Source organism: Harpia harpyja, chromosome 13 (genome assembly GCF_026419915.1).
Source record: "Harpia harpyja isolate bHarHar1 chromosome 13, bHarHar1 primary haplotype, whole genome shotgun sequence".
NCBI classification, from domain to species: domain Eukaryota; kingdom Metazoa; phylum Chordata; class Aves; order Accipitriformes; family Accipitridae; genus Harpia; species Harpia harpyja.
The window spans coordinates 7,663,923-7,685,777 of NC_068952.1; the positions used below are offsets into that span (position 1 = coordinate 7,663,923).

The 21,855-nt window shown below is 42.2% G+C and overlaps 1 protein-coding gene across 1 annotated transcript; it reads left to right on the forward strand.

Moving 5' to 3' along the window:
- The first annotated feature begins 1,270 nt into the window (after positions 1 to 1,270).
- Positions 1,271 to 21,855, forward strand: HHIPL2 (HHIP like 2). Its single transcript, XM_052806545.1, is given in 11 exon segments — positions 1,271 to 2,033; positions 3,883 to 5,466; positions 11,019 to 11,671; positions 12,639 to 12,782; positions 13,140 to 13,471; positions 14,922 to 15,048; positions 15,429 to 15,574; positions 17,111 to 17,134; positions 17,137 to 17,191; positions 20,318 to 20,400; positions 21,204 to 21,855. Coding segments are annotated over 10 exon segments (2,364 nt in total). The 5' UTR covers positions 1,271 to 2,033; positions 3,883 to 5,043; the 3' UTR covers positions 21,581 to 21,855.

A 21,855-nucleotide genomic window follows, 5' to 3' on the forward strand; every position in this document is an offset into this window, starting at 1 on the left:
GCTGTTTGCAAATACACCTTGAAAAATATTTAGTATTATGGTGGGGAATTTCTGTATCAATAATATTGTAGGGTTGATCCTCCTTATGTTTAGATGTGTAGATGGTGATTTAAATGACTGCTGGAATGGTTCAAAATTCATTCAGGACTAGCAGTGGCATTCATAATAGGTGTAGTGTCTTAGCCTAGGAACGGTACATGATGCACTCTGAAAACACATTCTCAACCTGTAAAGGTTATGGAGCTTGCTGCTTATAACTGATCATTTTCTGAAATATATGGAAAATGGAGAGGCATGTGTCACACCTTTTGCATTGTATATTGAGAGGAATTATAGGTTGTGAAGATCTACTGCAGGTTGTTCAAATAGATGATGCACTTCAATGTATCCAAAACCAGTTTTTCCACGTCATACTTACAGGTTGTGTGTCCAGTTCAGGGATTGTTTTCACATCTCTGGTAGGAGAGAGTGAAAGGTTGCTGTAGCTGCATGGCTAGAGAGGGAAGCTAGTGTTGCAGTGCTCTGAAAGAGCGAAGGTACAGAACTACTGAAAACTTCTCTACATGGTAGAAGAGACTTTCTAGAATCTTTTTTCAGTCTTGCCTATGAGTTGAAATATGCAGTGTTGCTGTGTTTGGAAAGCAAATGTTAATGTGTTGTCACAAACTAGCATTCCAGTTTGCTTGAAAACAACAACAAAATGGTTTCCAAATACTAATTCTGTTTTAATAACAGGTCTGTAGAACTCTGCTGGATGAACTTCTTGAACTACCTCTGGGATTGAAATAAATATGTCTTTAATAGCGTAGTGGTGTATGGATAAGTACAGCTGTGCTTTTAAAAGCTGAGTGTTTATCTGGGATTTTGGTCTGGGTTAATATGGGTCTTCTGAAATGTGCCATAAGACATGTCTTAAACATAAAGTGAGCTACTTGCCATAACTGCATGTTTTATAAAAAAAAAAAAACAAAACATGATTATTTGTCATTCCTGACCTGTGTGCTTGTTTAGTTCTGACTCCCTGAGAATGCTATTGCTTTGTTCTGTAATAGCCAAACTTTTTTGTTGGAGATCTTCAGCTGAGTTTTGACTATTTTAATTTAGATTGTGAAGTTTCAAAATACTGTTCCCCAGCATCCCATGAGTGTCCCACACCCCTGGGAAGTAACCCCTTGTAGTCCAAAAGGTGATCCAGATTGTTGTTCCCAATGACTCCCCTTGATGGGTTTCATGCCTGGACAGTGGGACTAAAGCTGTCCTGGGACAGCCCTGGGAGGCAACCAGGCAGGGTGTCCCTTCCCTGGAGTCCTTAATTTGGCTTCCTGCCTGCCATTGTGCCCCTCTGTTCCTCTGGACTTGTGAAGATGGACCTTTGCTGGGCTGGTGACTCTCCTGTGATGGGCCTGGGAGTATCCCAACAGGGTATTATTTGCGCTTTCCCCTTCCATTGTTCTCTGCATGCCTGCGAAGGAGCACAGAGAGAGCTTTTATCGTATAACCTAACACAAATAGTATAAAAATTGAATGCTAAAGCCCCTGCCGCTTGTTGAGAGCTTCTGTGTAACTTCCCTTCTGTCCCCTTAGCTGCCTGTGGGAGATGTGTATGCCTTGCAGCAGCTGAGGAACCATCTCTTTATTGAGGAAGAAACGTGAAACAAAGCAGCAGAGATTGGGGTGGAGGTAAGAAGAATGCGGGAAGGAAAATGAGAGGACAAAGAGGAGCTTGATGTCTTAGAAAAATCTGATAATCCATTGTGCTCACAGCTTTCTCCTGTGACTTCTGGAACCAGGATTGTTGCCAGGGATCATGTTCTCTACTGATGCTAGAACTACCATGCTGCAGTCAGCAAATAGAGGAGCAGCACAGTCCCAGCTTTCACGTAACTATCACAAGCATTGCGCTCTCACGTCCTGCAAGAAACTTGATGTTTCCTGACACCACGGTACTTACACCTGAGACAAACCAGCAGATGACAAGTCCTGAGTGAAATTTCCTGTGCAAATTATTCAGTGCATACTGTGTTTTCAAGCCTGTGAGCTGTACTTTGAATATGTTAACTCCTAGTGGATTGGAATATTCTGCTTTGGCTCTGAATTCTGTATTCTAGGTTTGGTTTTCTTACAAATTGTCCTCCTCATCCTGTGTGCAAAACTTGCGTGAAACAAATAGCACAGCTTTTCTTTGCTGTTCTTTATGCTGAGGCAAGGAACTTGTTCAGGGAATCCACATTTTCTGCACAGACCCAGTGTCTGTTGTCTTCCTGTTCCTTCTCTTATTCTGGTATTTTTAATACTAAAACCTAACATAATGATAACACAAAATTACAAAACACTTCAGCTCTACCCTCTGCTTTCTCTGTTGTTCCATTCATGTTTTTGATGCTCCTGCTTGTGCTTTCCTGTTTTAAGAATGTCCTTACTAAAGTTCAAGAAAAGCAAGCTAATGAAATGTCAGCTGCTTTTTAAAGCATGTCGACCCTGTGCATTCTTACCCCCTTTCTTTTCCCCACCAAGTTCTCTGTATTTTGAGCAGCTGTCTCATTCTGGAAACTTCAGGATGTCTTGCCTTAGCTTTCAGAGTAGTGTAAGGATATTGTCAGCACTAAACAAGTATGTACCTTACCCTTGGAGTAGTCCCTTCAGAATCAGAGGATTGATGTGTTGTGTACTGGTTCTGAATTTACAGTTCTTCGGGGTTTTCTGTAATTGGTGTTCTTATCTGTGATGGTAAATGGAAAGTTCTGCTCAGTCTTGTGTTGTTGCATTTAAAGAATAGCTGGAGGTGGTATGTTGGCCAAAAAACCCAGACTGCCCACTGCAAGGAGTCATTGGGTAATGTGAGCAGCAAGCTCTGTGGGAGGTTACATGTTCTCTCCTTGCCTGAATGTGAGTAATGCTATTCTAGCTTTTCTGCCCTTGTCAGGGGCCAGCGAGGATTGTTCTTTCCGCCTGGTCTGAAATACCCAGTAATTGGGAAGTGCAGTTCTGCACACAGGTAAATATTCTGAATTTTTGTCTGCAAGTGGCATGTCCGTAGGAAAGGGAGAGAGGTGCTGAAGTTCTCTTAATGGTGGATAATGTTAGTTACCCCAAAGAGCTCAGCAATGCTAAAGGAATTAAAAGCATAGGGAACTCATAGTCTATAGTCTACTAATGGGTACACAAATATCCTCACTTATCCTTGCTGTTTGTTGTGGTTTCAAAATAAGACAATTGCCAGGGGACACCAAAGTAATGCCTTAATTTCAGTGATTGTCTGCAATGTATGAGAGCAATAACTGAGATAAGCTGATACTTCAGCAGATTTAAAGACCTGGATTTAAAATGCTTTATCTCATGACAGTGCTGAATCTTGTGCTTGGCATGTTTCCAGTCCATTGAAGCCTAAGCAGAGAGGTTTATTGACAGGCTGCTGGACAGTCAAGGTGCCACAAGTTAGAGCCACAGCAAAACAGGTGAAGGTTAAAAACTCAGAGGTTTTTTAAAACATTTCCCAATAAAGACTCTGAGGAGATCCATAATCTCAAGAGTATTCTCAGCTGTCATGTTACACTGGTGGTTGTATTGAGAAGCTAGGACTGGGAGCTTTAACTTCTCCATGAGCTACATACAGATGGATCCTGAGAGTAAATTGTGATGTGTGGGGAGAGAGGGAAGAGTTTGGGATGAGTGGAGGTGTCCCTATACATGAGATTATCCCTGCAGCTTCCCTTTCTGTACTCTGCCTGCATCCCATGGAGGTAAAGCAGTAAGTAGGAAGCTGCTAGAAACAGCACAAAGGGTATCTGTGCATTAGCCGTAATAGTTTCTCCTAGGATTTGTGGGGAGGAGAGATATCTAATTGCTTTTTTATAATTGCTTTGTTTCTCACTGATGTTTCAGAAGCAATAGAACAGATCACAAAGCCTTGCTGTCTAATAAGCTCTGTTGTATGGAAATGTCTATTGAGCGGGTGCATGCTAAAGCCTCTTCCTAACAGCATCAGACTGGCTGATCACTCTTGCAGCTGCAAGGTAAAGCATTACTTACTCTTCTTCACTGGATCAGTTGGGCTCTCAGTGTGCTGCTGATCTTGAACCCATGCCTTGTGATGCATGCAGCACAGTGGTAATGCGTGGTCTGGGTGCGTGTGGGTTTGTTGTGTTATGAGTAGTGATGTGTACATGAAAGGAAAACATTTGGTTTTGGTGAAGTGATAAAGGAGTTTGCTTGTGACTAAAGTGCTTTCAGTCTGCTTGTGGAAGAGGGGCGTTAGGGAAGTGTAATTCTCAGAGACACAGGCTGAGTACAATGTGTACAAACATGATACACCTGCACACACAGCTGATGCTGTACTTCACTAACTAGAGGGCTTGCTCATGCATTCTTCACCAGAGGGGAAAGCGGGCAAAAATCTCATATATCTTTAAATCAGTTTAATGTCAGCTGGGATGAAAACCACTAAAATAATTAGCTTAAGTACAGGGTTACCACAGCATATCACAGCTGACTTCAGGTTGTGCTGATGCCTTAAATGTGTGTTTTCTCCTTTACTCTTCCTGAATTTCTTCTCATTTTAACCCTGAATGTATACCTGGATTTGTGGTTACAGCAATATTGCTGTAAAACTCTTTGTCCTGAAATTATTTGTACCTATGGTTAACTGCTGCCTTAATTTGGTTCTATTTTATGACCTCTGTTCAGTCTTTATGAAACCAGACCCAAGTTTGGTGTATTTTAAAAGCTGAGTAAAATGGTATTTAGCAATCAAAAATTATTCACTTGTTTTGTAAATGGGGAGAGATTATCAGGTTCCATATATAGGTATTATATTTCATATTTTTGCTATTCATATTTCTTGGTGAAGGATTTCTCAGCCAATTTAAACTAAGATGTAGGTATTAGATTTGTGAGTGTTTCTAGGGGCATGAGAAATGTCCAGAGGGGAGGGTTCAGCTATGTGACGTGTGAAATACCAAAGAGACAGCCCAGAGGGTTTCTCTCCTGCCAAGTAGTAAACTTCAGAGAGAAAAAGGGGGAGAGAATGTAAGCAAACCTGAGTGAATGCTAAGCTCTGTGGCTGTAATTAATAAAACGGAGAGGATGAATGAACCATACTATAAAGAAGTCCAGGATTTCTATATATTTGACCTCAGGAAACCTACACTGAAGGAAGTGAATATTTGGCCATGCAGTGGAAGGAGCAGCAGCAGCTCTGGAGTTCACTTTTCTTGCCCACATGTCTTTCTTTGCCTCTCCTTGTTGTGCCTGATAGGCAGTCTGTTGGGGCATCCTCAGTGTCTGGATTACAGGCCGCCTTTCCAGCCCCCTTTTCACTTGGAGTTCTGCTCTGCCTATGAAAATTTTGGCTGCTGTGATCAGGAGAGAGACAACAGCATTGCAGCAAAATACTGGGACATAATGGATTATATTGATCCCCGGGGGTATAAGCTGTGTGGAACATATATCAAAGATATCCTGTGTCAGGTAGGGCAGAAAAATAGTACCTGTATCCTGTGCTTTGGGCTGACTTGGGGGTCAGCTGTGGTTCTGATAGCCTCTTACAGCTAGCTGTGTTGCTGTGAAGAGAGGCATGGGAGCAGGGGAAAAGTGGGCTGACAAGGGTAATGGTACCTAATCCTCAACATGCATTTTGCAAAGTGCTTTGTGTAAGGTGCATCACTTTGTGGTATCTGGCAATATATAGTGACATTTGCTAGGAATAATGATTTATGAAAGCATTGCCCAACATGGATGATGATTGGAATCCTGCTGGTCTGCTAATTTTCTCATAACGAAGGGAAGAGTTACAGATCAATATTTTTCTGCTTGCACCTACTAGGTGCTGGATTACAAATTCTACAGGATCAAATGATAAAGGAATTACCAGGCAAAGTGTTTAGATCCCTGCACTGCATGAAGGATGTGTTTTGATTGCATTCCTGCTGAGGATGCTCCAAATGGTGTGGTTGTTAAAGTAGAACAAAATTTAATAGGCGGTGGTTTCACACAGCTGCTGCAATGTCCCGAGGCTTCAGTCATGCATTTCCATCAGTGCTATCTCCCTGCTGTCCACCTGGCTCATAGAAACAGGCATTGTGCAGTAAGAAAAGACCAAAGGCACTGTTCTTCCTGAGCTCTCCTGCCTCCCTGTAATTAGAGGGCAGAACTGACCTACCTTTTTAACAACTGTTAGTCATGCAAAGCTGGACTTACTGCATGCCAAAACACAAAGAAGCCAAAAGATACACTTAATCTTACTAAGAACATATAATACTCTTCTAGTTAATACTCCCTTAGCCCTAAAATATTATCTGTGTACCAAAATGTTTCCACTCTTTTTTGGATGCTGGCAAGATTCTGGCATCTCCTTGGGGCTGGTGGAATACCTGTTCAGCACCAGGGCTGAAAAAGGTAGCATCAGGCTTGTTTGTTCTTTTACAGTTGGTAAACCAGAAAAAGATGTGTTTACAGGTCCTAGCAGAACTACCAGTGTTGGTGTTACGAAGATTTTTCTATGTGTTGCAGGGAGAAAAAAACACTATAAAAATTACTCTTGCTTCTTTGATTGCTCATTCTGCAGGCCATAATTTAATTTTGCATTTGTTATAAGTGTATTTTGTAGCAAACCCCACCACCACCCTTATATTGTCTTATAGATATTCAAAGTAATAAGCTATTACTCTTCTCATGTCTTTTAGAGTAAGATTGCTGTTAAATCTTTGGGGAGGAGCTTGTGATTGTGTTGTGTTGCTCTTCCTGTTCAAATTGATGACAACCATGGAAATGAGGTTGGGTTCTCTGGCAAATATTATTTGGCTGTTGAATTAGTGGAGGAGCAAAGATCTACCAAATGTTTTTGCTTTAGTGATGTTGCTTTGCTGGATCGAATTGTTAATGATGATCTTGTGTGGAAGGGGTGGAAAATGATGTTTCCAGCCTACCACCTCCGCAGTATCCTGATAGTTTGTAGTCACTAACCGTGAAATGTTGACATGTACTTAGTGCCACATCAAATACAAAGAGACAGATGCATATATGTGATCAGGATGTAATTGTGCAAATTCTATTTCTGCTGTGTATGGTGGAACTTCAGATAAACTACTGCTGGTAACAAGTGCTTTTATTGATATTATTTGTATGGAACTTGGGACATAAAGATTAGTCTCAGAAGCAACGGTAGACAAAATAATATTATTAGCTTTTGTCTTTTGACTAAAACAAATTCAGTGAAGAGGTGTAGGTGCTTATTGATAAACCTGAATTAGTAGCTACTCTAGCGACAACAGCGTTATTTCACATCTTTGGGGGAGATCAGAGTAGTAGTGATGTGTTGTAACAAAGCAGCTCGTTCACTCAGGTATTCCTTCAGTGCCAAAACCAGCAGACAGTAAAAAAAAAAAATAGACAACTTCTCCCCCCGCCCTGCTTCCTGGTGTGGTAATGAGTAGTGCTGAGCATTACACAGAGGAAGCTGCTTTTGGTGACTGCAGCAGTCTCGCTGGTCCCGCAGAGCCCAAGAAAGATGCCATGGAGTGCACCTTACCTTGGCAGTAGGGCTGTGTGTTTAACAGATAGAAGAAGATTAGAAGAGGATGTGTTCATGGATTTCCTGCTGTCACTCTAAACCAGATATGTTTCTCTTGCAAACTAACAGGCTAGAAGAGGCATCTAAAGCAATCTGGCTCTGCTGGTAGAGCTGCTTCAGTTTGCATCTGGCAAGGTCTGGGTCTATTTTTGCTTGTTACACTTGTTCTAAGCATTTGTAGGTTTAGAGTCTGACACTCAGCTGAGCTGTTCTAGGATTTAGCTTAAAAAACTGAATATGAAACTGAAAGCTGCCTGTAATGTTTGTAAGGAGGTGTTCTGCGAGTTGCATGGCTATAAAAATTCCCTGGATGCAAACCTTGCTACGTGTGCTAGTAACAGCTGTTTGGCTGATGGCTGAGAGGATGTTTCTCTATTCAGAAAACTACTACAGGAAAGGCTTAAAAAGCCAAAAAAAGCCAATTAAGCCTTGTTCAAGCTGATTTGATAGCCATGATATTAGTATGGGATAGGAGCTAGTGCAGGGAAAGCAACGTGCTTTTCAACCCAGTTTTAATCTGAGGCCTGACTTGATTGCTGAATGCACACTCTTTTTGCAGAAAAACTATTACAAAACAGCAAGAAGTATCAACTTGATCTTAGCAGCTTCTGCTTCTTCCGCTCTATAAAGTAGTGGGATTGTGTTGTTTCATGCACGCTTGAGTGAAATGAAAGCAGACAACCAACAGTGACTACAAGGCCACCTAATCCTGGGAGTTTACGTAGATCCTGAGGAATGGCCTCCACCTTGTGCGTCTTGCTGGCTCTGTGTGCTGCAGGTGGTGTTTGCCAGGCAAACACTGTATGGGAAGCCCAACAGCTGGGAAAGCATAGCAATTGCTCAGGGCTACGCTTATTAGGAGGATGAACTGTAGGAGACCCTTAAACTGCAGACTGTTGGCAGAACAGAATTGATGGAGCTCGGAGGCAGTCAGAATATGCCTTGTTTCAGAGGAAGCTGGTTTTGTCTTTTTCTTTTCAGATTGCTGGTCTGGGAGCTGGACTCTGTTCCCACTTATTGAGAGAAATTAGAAATGTTTTCAAAGGTGTTTATAATCACTTCAGAACAGAATTGAGAGGAGCTTTAGACTGCAAATGACTTGTGCACAATGGATTGGTGAGCCAGCTGCAGCTGCATGTTAGTGGGAATGAGGGAGCTTTGCAGGACTCAAAATGCCACACAGGTTAGGCTCTGTCTAATCTCCCCCACCTTTCCTTGGTAACACCTTATCAGGCTGTCACCTCTTCTTGTCTCCTAGTCACTTGAGATCAGCACCATATTTTGCAAAAACTATGATATAACTAGAAACTCAATATATTCAGGGGTGTGTGAGTGTATACTGGTGAAAGCGGAGAGGGTGAGCAATGATTAATGGACTATAAGCATCAAGGGAGGAACATGCCAGCCAAGTGTTGAATCCCTGCACCAAAGCTGCTCACCTTCAAGAAGGTGAGAACAGAAAGACGCTTACCTGAAGCTTTGGTTTTTGGGGATGGCACTCAGAGTCTAATGGTGCCCTTCTTCATTCTGGGAAGACCTTAAACATGGAAAAAATAGCATGGTTCTGCCATCTAGGGCTGAGGTCAGGCCGCATGGACAGGCGTAGGGGACTTGGCTCCCCTTTGCAGGCTGGGGACCTCTGATTTGGGAAGAGGAGAGAGGTTCCTTACAGCTGCAATGCAGAAGCAACAAGCCAGCTCATTCTGTGCAGCTTGATAACCAAATGGCGGCAATGAAAAGTGAGAAACTTTCTACACCATCCAAGAGTTGGAAGGGCTTTACTACTTTCAAGTCATACCTGTTCACAGGATGGCCAAAAGCCCTCAGGCTCTTCTGTGAGCAAAGGAAACAGTTTGCTATGGTAAGTTTGGCTGCTACTTGCATTAAAAAAAAGTCAGTGCTTGTATAACTGCCCCAGATTTGTTTAATGAATTGTTTAATGAAGCAAACTTGTTTAATGAGGCAGAAAAAATACTAATGTAGTAGTTCTTCATTCTTTGACTACGTACTTACCTTCCTACATATGTGCCCAGTAAAAACTCTGGATAGACTGTTTCAGGTTACTGGCATGAAAACCAGTAAAATAATCGTTCTGTAGAATTTAGCTGCTTCTGTTTTAACTTCTGCAACTTTGTGCTGATTAAAATAGAGGTGGGATTTTAATGGAAATATTTTATAGATGTTCTGGCCCAGAATTTTTGCAAGATGAGGAGTTTAAATTTAGGTACAAATTCAAACACAATGTCTGATTTTCAGTATTTAAGCTACATTTTGCACACCTAAAAACTTAATGATATTTGAAGCAACATAATTTTACATAGTAACACTTGAAAATGTTGCCTGAAGTATTTTTTTCCTGGAGATTGCATATAGTCTCAATGGTAGCTACATGAATTGCATAAGGTGATATTTACTTATTTGGATCAGTTTTAAATCTCAGCTATAGTCTGCTTCAGTGATATTATGCATGCAAGAACATAATTGAAGTTGTACAGCATCAGACCAAAGATTAATTTAGCCTGTTTATTTAACCAATATACATCTTTAGCACCTACAGTTTCTTCTGGTGGAGTTTGACCTCCTTTTTTAACCTGGATCCTACTAGCTTTATCTGATGTTCTCTCATTTTTCTTCTGGGGGAAAGGGAGCCCCATCCATCATCTTGATGTCACTGGTGATATTCACAGACCTCTGTCAGGCTGTTACCCTATTCCAATCACCTCTCTGCAAGACTGCTCGGTCTCACCTTACCTAGCTGTTCTGTATATTTGACTGTCCTTGTGGCTCTTCACTGTCCTTTGACTGTCCTTGTGGATTTGTTCCCCATGTTGCTTTTGGGAAGGGGGACCAGAGCTATGCACAGTGTTGAAGGTGTGAGTGAACCTGTACCTGTTTTGTTTTCTTTCTTTCCTAACACTTGATTAGATCTAGGTATCGGCTTAAGTGGCTTAACAAAGTAAAATCTTAAGTGTATCTGGAAAAGGCAGTGATGCTGGCTGATGTGAAAGATGTGTCCAGATTTGGGACTGCTGGTCTGGAGAAGTCTGAAGTAATGTTCTTCATAGTGCAAAGGGCTGCTGCAGTGAGGGAGTTAACATATTCTTCTCTCAACCTGTTAAGAACAGGTTACAAAGTACCTAGTTTAAAATGTAGCCTGTCACTTCCTTAAAACCCTCTAGTAGTGGAGAATCCACAGCCTCCATAGATGTACTTTTGTTGGGAATAATTTAGGTGCAGCTGATTGTGCTTTGGTAAAGGAAACTGCTACTGACCTCTGAATCCCCATCGGCCATGTTCTGAGTGACTTACTACTACTCCACTTCAAAGATGACTCATTATGTTCTCTGCCTTACTAATTTTTTCATTTTATTAACCTGTTTGCTTCCATGAAGGTCTCTTGACTTCTGGATGCATGTACACAGCCAGATATTTAGTTTCTTTTACTTTCTAGGAATGTTCTCCATATGCTGCACATCTCTATGATGCAGAAAACCCTCGGACACCTCTAAGAAACCTCCCAGGACTTTGTTTTGACTACTGTTCTGAGTTTCATTTCAACTGCTACTCCACCATCAGTCTGCTGACGAGTGATAAGCACATCCAAGAATGCTGCAAGACAAACAAGACGCGCTTTTGCAACCTCCTTCACCTACACGATGAGGACTACTGCTTCCCCAATGTGCTGAAGAACACAGCCCTCAACTGCAACCTGGGCTCGGTGGTGGAGGACCACAAAGGCTGCCTTCAGCTCTGTCTGACTGAGGTTGCCAATGGCCTGAGGAACCCGGTGCTCATGGTGCATGCGAATGACCGTACCCACCGCATGTTTGTAGCTGAGCAGGTGGGCGTGATCTGGGTCTACCTACCTGATGGCAGCCGACTGGAGGAGCCTTTTCTGGATATTAGAAGTATAGTGCTGGCTACGCCGTGGATAGGGGATGAGAGGGGCTTTCTGGGGATGGCTTTCCACCCCAAATACAAGTACAATAGGAAGTTTTATATCTATTACTCATACATGGATAAGAACAGAGTGGAAAAGATCAGGATCAGTGAATTGAAGGTTTTGGCATCTGATGCCAACAAAGCTGATCCACGCTCAGAAAGGTAAAGTTCATGTTGAATGCTACTGTATGCCACGATGAGAAATGATTTTTCTCTGTCCCTGTCTGTCCTCCTTGCAGAACCTGCACATTCCCAGTCACCCTGGTTCAGGTGTGTGACTGGCCTGCTACGAAGCTACCAGAGACAGTTTGGCTCAAGGTCACACAGCATACTAGAAACACAACTGAAAAGAGGACCCAGGATCTAGGCTTTCAGGTCGTCTTCTCTCTCCATCTTGTATTCTTGTCTTCTAAAGAGCAGTAATAGCCTTAAGCCTACTGTGGAATTAACATCTGCCCTAAAAGTGTTTTGAACAGGGGTGCTTCACTACAATACTGTACATTCATTTGATCTGACATGTGTGCACCTGCCCCATCCCCCTGCTAAGAAAATGCTAATTCTCAGTTATGGATAAGAATTTGTTAATAGTGGACTTATTTTCTCTAGAGTTTCACAATCACCATAAGATGCTTCTGAAGCCCTCAAATTCACCAACTGTTTTTCATATAAGAAAGCAGAACCCACCTGCCACAATCAAAGTTTAAAGGGCAACAAGTGTTCCCTGCAGAAGAACACATAATGTATTTGCAGTTCTGTTTTCAGATGAGTTGTGAGACTCCTGTGCTCATGGTGGGTGAGCTCTGTAGCACAAGAAGTGTTAATGCAGTGCAGGCCAAAGCTGTAGTGCATGGGGCAGCTGTAGCGCTGCATGGCTCATGGGAAACATGTTTCCTCAAGGGATGCCATACTGAAAGGAGCTCTGCTGTAAGGTAGGCGGACAGCCTTATGCTGCAGGTCACAGGAAACAGGATGCAACTCAGCACCGTATTTGACAAAGCTGACAGGTCTGTACAGCTGGGAAATCTTGCTTTTTTCTGTAGAAGTGATGCAATATCTCTGCAGCCTACCTGAATGTCCAGTCCTTCCCAGTAGCTACATCTGGACTTCCCTTTTTTTTTTTTTTTTAAAGGAATCTTCTGGAGCTTGAGGAACCAGCTGCAAATCATAACGGTGGGCAGCTGCTCTTCAGTGTGGATGGCTATATGTATCTATTCACAGGGGATGGAGGGAAAGCTGGAGACCCTTTTGGAAAATTTGGGAATGCTCAGAACAAGTAAGTAGGAGGGCAGGTGAAAGCTTTGAGCTTGTTCACCAAGATACAAGGTTTGGAAATGAGACAATGTGGGAGAATAAAGTAAGAGTGCTTCCTGAAAGTGTTTGTGCATCTGTAAGTCTGTCTGATGCAGTATTTCAAAAATTTAAATTTTACATTTTGAAAACTGAGGGAACCCAAGTTGATTAGAGAGGGGAGAGTCTTCTGTGACTTGAACAGGTTGCAAGGCATACCAGCCACTGGCTTATTTCTTTTGGGCAGATAACTTTTCCTTTGGAAAGGGGGAAGAGAAAGAGAATTGTTTGTGTTTTCAGTTGGCTCTCATGCTGGGGTTTCTTTTTCTGTCATCCTCTATAGGAGTACTTTGTTGGGGAAAGTCTTGAGGATTGATGTGGATGGAAAAAGCCCTGATGGAAAGCCTTATCGCATCCCTCCTGATAATCCATTTGTGTCTGATCCCAAGGCCCGCCCTGAGGTTTATGCTTATGGGGTCAGGAATATGTGGCGCTGTGCAGTTGACAGAGGGGACCCTGTCACGAAAAAGGGAAGAGGGAGGATATTCTGTGGGGATGTTGGGCAGAACAGGTTTGAAGAAATCGACATCATTGTTAAAGGAAGGAACTACGGCTGGAGAGCAAAGGAGGGATTTGAATGCTATGACACAAAGCTTTGCCACAATTCCTCTTTGGGTAAGGAATAAGTTTCTTACAGAAGATTACTTTATTATACACGTGTATCCAGTTGACTATAGCACCAGTTTTCCAGTGAAGCTAAATAATCCAGTGTTGTGTGTTAAATGGAGATTGTTTACCACTTAAGAGCAGAAATCCCTTCTCCACAGACCTGCAGTGTTGGTATGAAATGATGCCCTGCTTATTCAGGGAATTCCCTGCCATGCACTGCACTGGACAAGGTGTTTAGGGTCAAGGCCTATGCCTTTTGCAGACAGAGTTTTCCCAGTGAAGTCAGGAAGGTAATGGATTGGGTTTAAGTAGAAAAGCAATATTGTGTTTTCTTCAGAAGCTCTGAGCCACAGCTATGGCTAAGGAGAATAGACCAGGCTGACGCTGAGACCCGGAACAAATCTTGTGGAAGAGGCAGCGTGTCCTGAGCAAGCAGGATGCTGCAACAGAACACCCAAAAGCTGTGCTCTGGGTCTGACTGTGGGTGTGATGGACAAACTCACTTGCTGCTTTTAAAAAAGAGTAGATATTGGTGGTCTTTGTAAAGCTCTTTGGAAAGTGTGGGAGAAGAACTGGGTATTATTATAATGTTCCTTAAGCTGTTGGAAGAAAGCACCTGGTCTCAAGCTCACGTAGGTGTTTCTGAAACATTTGTATGAGCAGGCAAGTGTGGAGTATGTGTTATCAACATTTCTCCTCTGCTATGCTAGTACCCATATGGCTCAAGTATTTTATTTGTTTGTTTTTTAATGGCCTGGTTGTCAATTGACAACAAAACTGAATTAGATTTTGCTGTTAATCTATGGTTTTTAATGAACTGCATTTGTGATCTTTATCCTTATCGCTAAAGACAAGTTACTTGATCCAGGGGAAAAAAGTGAGGACAAGACTAAAATTCTGTGGGATCTGATATTCAACCCAAGAAAGGGCTGAATTCAATTTTAACATTGCCAGAGGCAAAGCCTTTATAAGTCTCATGACATTAAATGGAGGTAGCACACTTACGCATGTTCTGTGCTGAGAATGTCAGCAAACCTACGGAGATGTTGAGTTAACTTGCAATTGTTTGATCTTATTCCCTTCTCTAAAAACACTGGAATTTGTAAAGACAATCCCTGTTAAAATGATTGATGCAATCACAAACCTGTAAGATAATACTTCCTGCAGGCTGATACCTTTCTGCATTGCTCGCTTGATGCAGAGAATCTTGGTCCTATGTGTTATGGAAGATCGTAATGACTAAGCCTTGATAAGCAACTACACAGAGAGCTCTTTAAAGCCCCTGGGTCTGTTCTGGAGTAAATTACTGAATTCCCACTGAAATTTAACTATGCTGTTTGTTCAACTGTACTGGTCTTCCTAGTCACTTTTGTGCTTGCCAGTGTCATTGAGCAATCACTTTTTGATGCTCTCTGGATATAAATTTTCTCACTTTTTAATTCTTCTGTGTTTACAGATGACATTCTTCCAATATTTGCATACGGCCGCAATGTGGGGAAGTCAGTCACTGGAGGTTATGTATACAGAGGATGTGAATCGCCCAACTTGAACGGCCTTTATATTTTTGGTGATTTCATGAACGGGTGAGACTAATTTTTTTTCTCTGCAGTTCCCATTCTGTACCCACATTTGCCTTATGTGGGGAAATAAGCATATCGGAGCATCCCAAAACCTTTTGAGCTAGAGTAAATGAGAATCTCAGATGTCTGTATATTAGATTAAGTGCTCTGTTTGACTGCTGTAACAACATTTTGGTTGGAATGTACACTTCCTCCAATTTAGAGTCCTTAGGATATGTTTGGTTTTGTTCAGGTCTATTTTTCCAAAAGACAACCATTAAAGCCAGTCAACAGTCAGGGTCCTCACTGACATTTTTTTCTTTTTTTTTTGGTAATGCATGATTTTGACAGGAACTAATCTTGATAATGGAAACATAAAACACGGGGTTTTATTTTTCATCTAGTCGACTTATGGCTTTACAGGAAGATAAGAAGACAAATAAGTGGAAGAAGCAAGATATCTGCATTGGCAGCACAAGAGCTTGTGCTTTCCCTGGAATGATCAGTTCTTACAGCAAATTCATCATCTCATTTGCTGAGGATGAAGCAGGTGGGTATCATGTTAGCCATACCTTTATTGGAAACTGTACTGTCGGTTCTGTATTGTAGGGCAAATGTGTAAAATTATGTTGCTCCTCATGATACTAGAGAGCGGGCACTGCAAAACAGGTTTGTGGCTATCTCAGCATGGCAGGTAGGGTTGGTATGTGGTTCAGAGAGGTCTCCTGCCCTGTGAGGCTATTGCAGATGGGCTTGATGGAGAGCTCGGGAGACAGATTCTCGGGTGAACTTCCAGTCTGAATGCTCCAGGTTCTCTAAGGAGTTTGAACTCCTGTTTGTTTCGGCCTTCCCCTGTCCTTTTGTTGTCACTTGTTTATACTGTTTCATTAATGAAAAGACTATATCAATGTGGTTTGTTCTTTCATTGTAACAGCTCATTCTTGCTTGAGTTCTTACAGCTTATCTGAATTTCCCCCACTTCATTAGTATAAATTCCTCAGTCTTATTCACAACAGCACTTCACACTGTGAATTATAGACCAAGACTTTATTTGGGGATGAGGAGAGCCACTCGTTTTAAAATTTAGTGGAAATGTCTCAGTGCATAGGATTATTGCTATGGTCACAAAGACCAGATCTCTCACCAAGGTGAAAGTACTAATGCATACTTTATTTACTTTTGCACAGTCTCCTGAGAGAGAGCTATGTAATACAAAAAGTGGTTGCAAGTTTTTTGAGAACACAGATGTGTTTTAGTGAGCTCTGATGCTTCATGATTTAGCAGAAAAGAGATTTGCTTGTAATGAAAAGATCCTAGACCACCTGGCTAGCATATTCTGTCAAAGATGCAGGGATATGCAGGCTTTGTTGTGAAATGTCTACAATTTTTAACTGTTCTAACATGTGGAATGAGTGGATGTTAAATGTTTCTTCTACTGGTTGTTCTTTTAGAAACCAATATGGTGTTGTCATGTAATTGAAAGACAACAGTTTTGCCTCTTTTGCAAGCTACTATAATTTGAGCATTGTTCTAGTGGGTGCTGAAGAGAAGGCATGAGGAGTAGTTGCTCTCCTCAGCAACCACACAAGAATAAGAAGCTTCTGTCTTCTATGGATTAGCCAATTTAGCTCTGGTTGGATGTTTTTGGTATGACTATGAGATGGCCAAATATTTGTTGTGTGGTCTTCCCCTCTATTTGTAGCTTCTGGCTTCTGCTTTGGTACAAACAAGTTTAAAAAATACACATTTATACAGAGGGAATTAAACTTTTGGAGGGACACTGACATGAGGTAATGATGGTCCTGCTCAGGCACTGTGCTCGACTGAAGAGCTGCTGGTTCTGTGTGGAACCCTGCTGCAACCAAGAGATCATTTGGTGTCCCTGGAAGTCCACCTGCACAGGCCAGGGTGAGACCAAAGCCCACTTCTTGGAAATAAGACACCACTGAGGGAGTAACTGTGAAGGGGTTTTCTTTTCTGAGCATGTGCATTAGTGAAGAGCCAGGAAAGACAGGGAAATGCAGAACTGGGATTCAGCTTGGGCACTTGAATCTAACACTGGTTTTCTTTTTTCACTTTCATCTAGGTGAGCTGTATTTTATGTCTACTTCTATCCTAGTGCCTATGCACCACATGGATCACTATACAAGTTTATTGATCCTGCAAGGTTTGTAATTAAAGATGTTTTTCCATGCTAAATTCTTCTGTAATCACCACATATTCTCCAGCTATCACAGCAGACAGAATGCTAAGTACCACTGATACTAATCTCACTGATCTCTCTCCACACCCAGTTCTTGCTTTTTGTTCACCCACCATACATCTGGTGCACCTTTAATCAGTTTTAGCAAATTTATTCTTCACTCATCATATCTGTGCACCCAGAAATAGACAGAGTTCAGATACCTTAAAGGTCTGGGACAGTAAGGATCAAAATAATGTCTCCTTGGCTGCATATTTGAAGTATAGCACTGTGGTGTTTAAAAGATGACAGTCCATATCCTTCAGGGTCATGACATCAAATATCTGCGAAGCACTTTCATATAAATAAATAAATTGCAGTCCACAGTTTAGTTTTCTTCACAAAGAACAGTGAATCCTGGTGGTTTGTGCAGTATTCAAATAATAAGTAGAGCCTGAATCTGAGTTTGTCCAAGCAACATGTTTTTTCCCCATTAAGCAGTTATCCCTGTTAAAGTCTGGTTTTACAATAATAAGCATGCTTATGTAACTTTTTCCCCTCCCAAGCTTTTGAATCTTGCTAAAAAGCATTAAATGAGTTACAAATCACCCTGTAAAGTAGATACAGTTCTAAGGCATCTGTGCTGTTGCTGAGATCTTGGACACTAACAAAATGAAGAAAACAAGTTATGTTTCTTGGGGAGTTAAATCCAAAGCTAGATCGCTAACTCAAGCTCTGTACCAAGGTGATGGGAATAAGAACGTGAGTCTTTTACTTGCTGTAACTACTTGAGGGGACTCCTGCCTTTAACAGCTTATCTGCCAGGAAGCTTTTGAACTGCATGAACTGTGGCTGACCAAAACGTAACACTTAAAACTTTAAAAAAAAAAAAAAAAAAAAAAAAAAAGTGAGCTAGCATAAACATTGAGAGCTTGAGCATGCTCTATTTCACGAAAAAGCCCTGCAGTCCCAATGCCACTCCTTAATGCATCACGAAGACTATCAGGATGATAAATTCTCTCCTCTTTCCCGCTGTAAAGGGAGAAATGCAGCTTTCTGTTTCACAAGCAGCCTATGGGAGCCTTTCCAGGAGGTTGCCTGCCCTGAGGACTGGTGTGCAGTAATGCACCATGTTATGATGACTCCATGGGGGGCAGCAAGTCCCTGCTGGGAGTGCAATGGTTTCACTGCTCAGAAGGGCTTTCTAGAAAGAAGCCAGCTCTTCCCTGTGTTTTTGGAGCTTCATATCCATCACTTCTAGAGCAGGACCAGGCACTTATTCCCTTGGCTCTTCGGAATTTATTCTTGTATTTTCTGGTTCCCCTTATTTACCTTAGCCTGGAGGCTGCTCTGCTCAGCTTTGCTCTTGTCTGTTTGCTTAAGCACTTTGCATACCGCGGACAAGTTTGCAAAGCACTGACTGCTCCTCCGGAGGCTGAGCTTGCTTGGCCCTGCTGCAGAGAGTCTTAACACCTCTAGATCCCAGGTTGTACTCTGGCCTCCTGATTGTACTGTGAGTGGAAATTTGTCCTTTCTCCTCTGCATTTTAATGCTGTTTATAGGATTCTTTGGTTTCTGTCTCACTGTGAGCGGTGGCTGGGATAACTAGCTCCTCTGATGGGTGCAGTCCCAGTCTGTGCAGCCCAGACACTCCCTGCCTCCTGCACTTCAGCAAGCACGCTGGCAAGGGCAGCAAGCTGCGCAAACGCCTGCTTCAAACTGCTGGCAGGGCCACTGCCATCTACCTGAGGGCAACTCAGACTTGCCTAGGAACCTCCCAGGGAAACCAAGGGCAGCAGTGCCCCATGTACCCACTTCAGCTTGCCTCTCCAGCAGTGCTCTTGGAGACAGCAGAGTGGCTGGTGTGACTCCGCCTGGATTGGCACCAAATCCCCTCAGTCAGGAGCGGAGGGAAGAGGTGTTAAAAGGTGCTTTAAAAGATTGGGGGGGACGACACAGACACCCCCCCCCCCAAAAAAAAACCAAACCCACAAGCAATGCCAACAACCCTGTTTTAGTAACTTTTTTTTTTAAATTGAAATGGCATGGAAGAAGCACTTGGCTGTTGCCCCTGTCTGAAGGAGAATGCTAATAACAAGAAAATGTGATGCCTTAGGTTATGCTTTGCTCTGCTCTGTGCTGTCAAGCATGCCAAATTGGAAGAGCCTGTTCTTATTTGTCCTACAGCAGTTCCCTTAGTGGGCAACAGAAAACGCAGGTCTGTTGCTCTTCTTTGTACCCACCTTCCTGTCATTTAACATGTGACAGCTTTACCTCTGGGAAAATGTGCTTTTTGGGGTTTTTTTGGATGCTTTGGTACTGTGGGAAGTTGTCAGGGAACGGCAGGAGAGGATTGCGGATACATTTTCTTTGTGGTTGTTGCTTCCTCCCTCCTTGCCTGTTCCTTTCCTTTCTCACCCCTCTTGCTGCAGCACTATGTGTCTGAAGCAGCACTCTTTGAAGGTCACGCTAACTTTTGTGGGGCTGTGTGGGAGTATTCTGCTGCATGTACAGAGATCCTTATACTGCACCATGAGTGAGTGGAAAGCGCTGTCGCTGACAAACCTTATGTGCATGAATGAGACTCCTCCACTTCAAGGTGGGATGCATGAGCCAATATTGTGAGGACAACCCAAAGTGACTGATAGCCTGAAGTTCAACCAATGCATCCACCAGGCTTCTAAAACCAGCACTGTGCTGTGCCTCTAGCAGCAGGACATGTAGCTGAACATGCCTAATCAGCATCCTTGAATTTAGTGGTGGGCTACAAGTTCATGCAGGCAGGCCAGCATCCCACACACAAACAAACCAGCTATTGATATTGGATAAAGACAGTCCAAACAGTCTGATGGCAGAAAGTTGACCAGAAAGAAGCGTGGTAGAAGAGAAGCTGCAGCCTTCCAGCTGCTATTGCTATTCAGACAGGAATTTTATGGCTTGTAGCCCTGAGTTAGGCTCTTAAATTCCACCTACATTGCACTCTGCCTAAAGTGCTTTCATGCCTCTTCCAGCAGAGGCAAATGACAACAGGGGATTGATGTGTGCCTCTCGAATAAATAAACTTCCTTAACAATCTCTCAGATATCTGCATATCGCTTTCTGTTTTTCAAGGAGAGCTCCACCAGGGAAGTGTAAATACAAGCCTGTTCCAGTGAAAACAAAGAGTAAACGGATACCATTTGTTCCACGTGCAAGTAAGTTGTTAGGCTTTAATTTTACTGAGAAGCAAAACATATAACCATCTTACAGGCATGTGACTGAAATCTTCAGTAGTCTTAAAAACTAAAGCATTGAGCAGGAGCAATCCTGAAGTTAGTTTATCACATTTAATGTGTGCTTCTGTCATCTAATAGGTGCCATGCCTTTTCTTAATCCCAGTCTCTGATTTTTTTTTTTTTCCTAAGAGTTGCCAAGTAATAGTGTAAATGGGCATCACAAGGGAACTGATGGGTTTGATTCAGGTATTGGATTTGGTCTGGGAACTCCTGAGCACCTGTCCTTGGCTCTGTGACAAGCTCCTTGAGTCAAATAATCCCCTCTCTGTAAATCTAGGGGAGTCAATCTTCCTTTCTCCCAGCCTTTTTCTGTCCTATGTCCCATGCAACTAAGGCAGGGGTTACATCTTATTATTGAGTAGAAACAGCGTTTAGCAAGTTGAGGTTATCTTGTCTGGAATTTCCAGATATTAGTATAACATGAAAAATTCATATTGTTAAGTCTGCCAAAGAAGTGTGCAAGCTTTCATCATATTCTGTCTCAACTTATTTTCCTTAAACATACATTCATCATTTCTAAAACTAAACAAATTTTACTTCCAAGAAACCCAAGGCTCTTTTGATGGAAGGAAAGAGGTTTACAAAGTGTGTATTTCTTCTTTCAGAATGTCAGCTATTTTTCTTAACTGTAGCTCTAATAAGGGTTTATATCAATTGTATCTCTGAATTAGCCTTTTGCCTTAAAGCAGGGATGCTGAACCATGTTAATTACTTTTCCTCAGAGACTGTCCTTGAGCTGCTTAATGAACCTTCAACAACCAAGCCTCTGAAAAAATCTTCTACTTCCACTGCAGCCATCCCAACAGTTTCTTCTAGGAAAGCTAAAAAGACCCCATCCACCAAAATAAAAGCATCAACAGTGAAACCAGCTCCATCTGGTAAAAAGAGACAGAAAATCAAAGCTGAGGCTAAACCTCACAAGCCAAAGCAGGAAGAGAAGGTTGCACACATTTCCAGAACTACACCAGCACCACCTTTGCCAAAAAAGAAGAGCTTCCACCTAACCAGAACCAAGAAGCTTCTTCCAAAGAAAGCAGCACTAGCTAAGGAAAAACTGGAGAAGAAGAGGAATGAGAGTAGATTAAGAAGCAGCTCTTGAAGCTCAGTGATGTCCCAGAAAAAGCAAGTCACTTATAAGATGGTGAAACAGATGTTGTGAATAATGGCCAAATAAGAGAATCAGCTCACTTGTTATGCCAGTGCTCCCAGGTATGCCTCCATTACTGTCAGCATTAGCAGTTTCTATGTATGTTCTATTAAACCTTAACAGCACCAGCCTCGTTTTCTTTGCAAATCCTGCTGTGATGTCCTTTTCTGACACAAGTAGTTATGAGAGTCTCTGATGGACATTCACTGGTAAGATTTGGTTGTGTA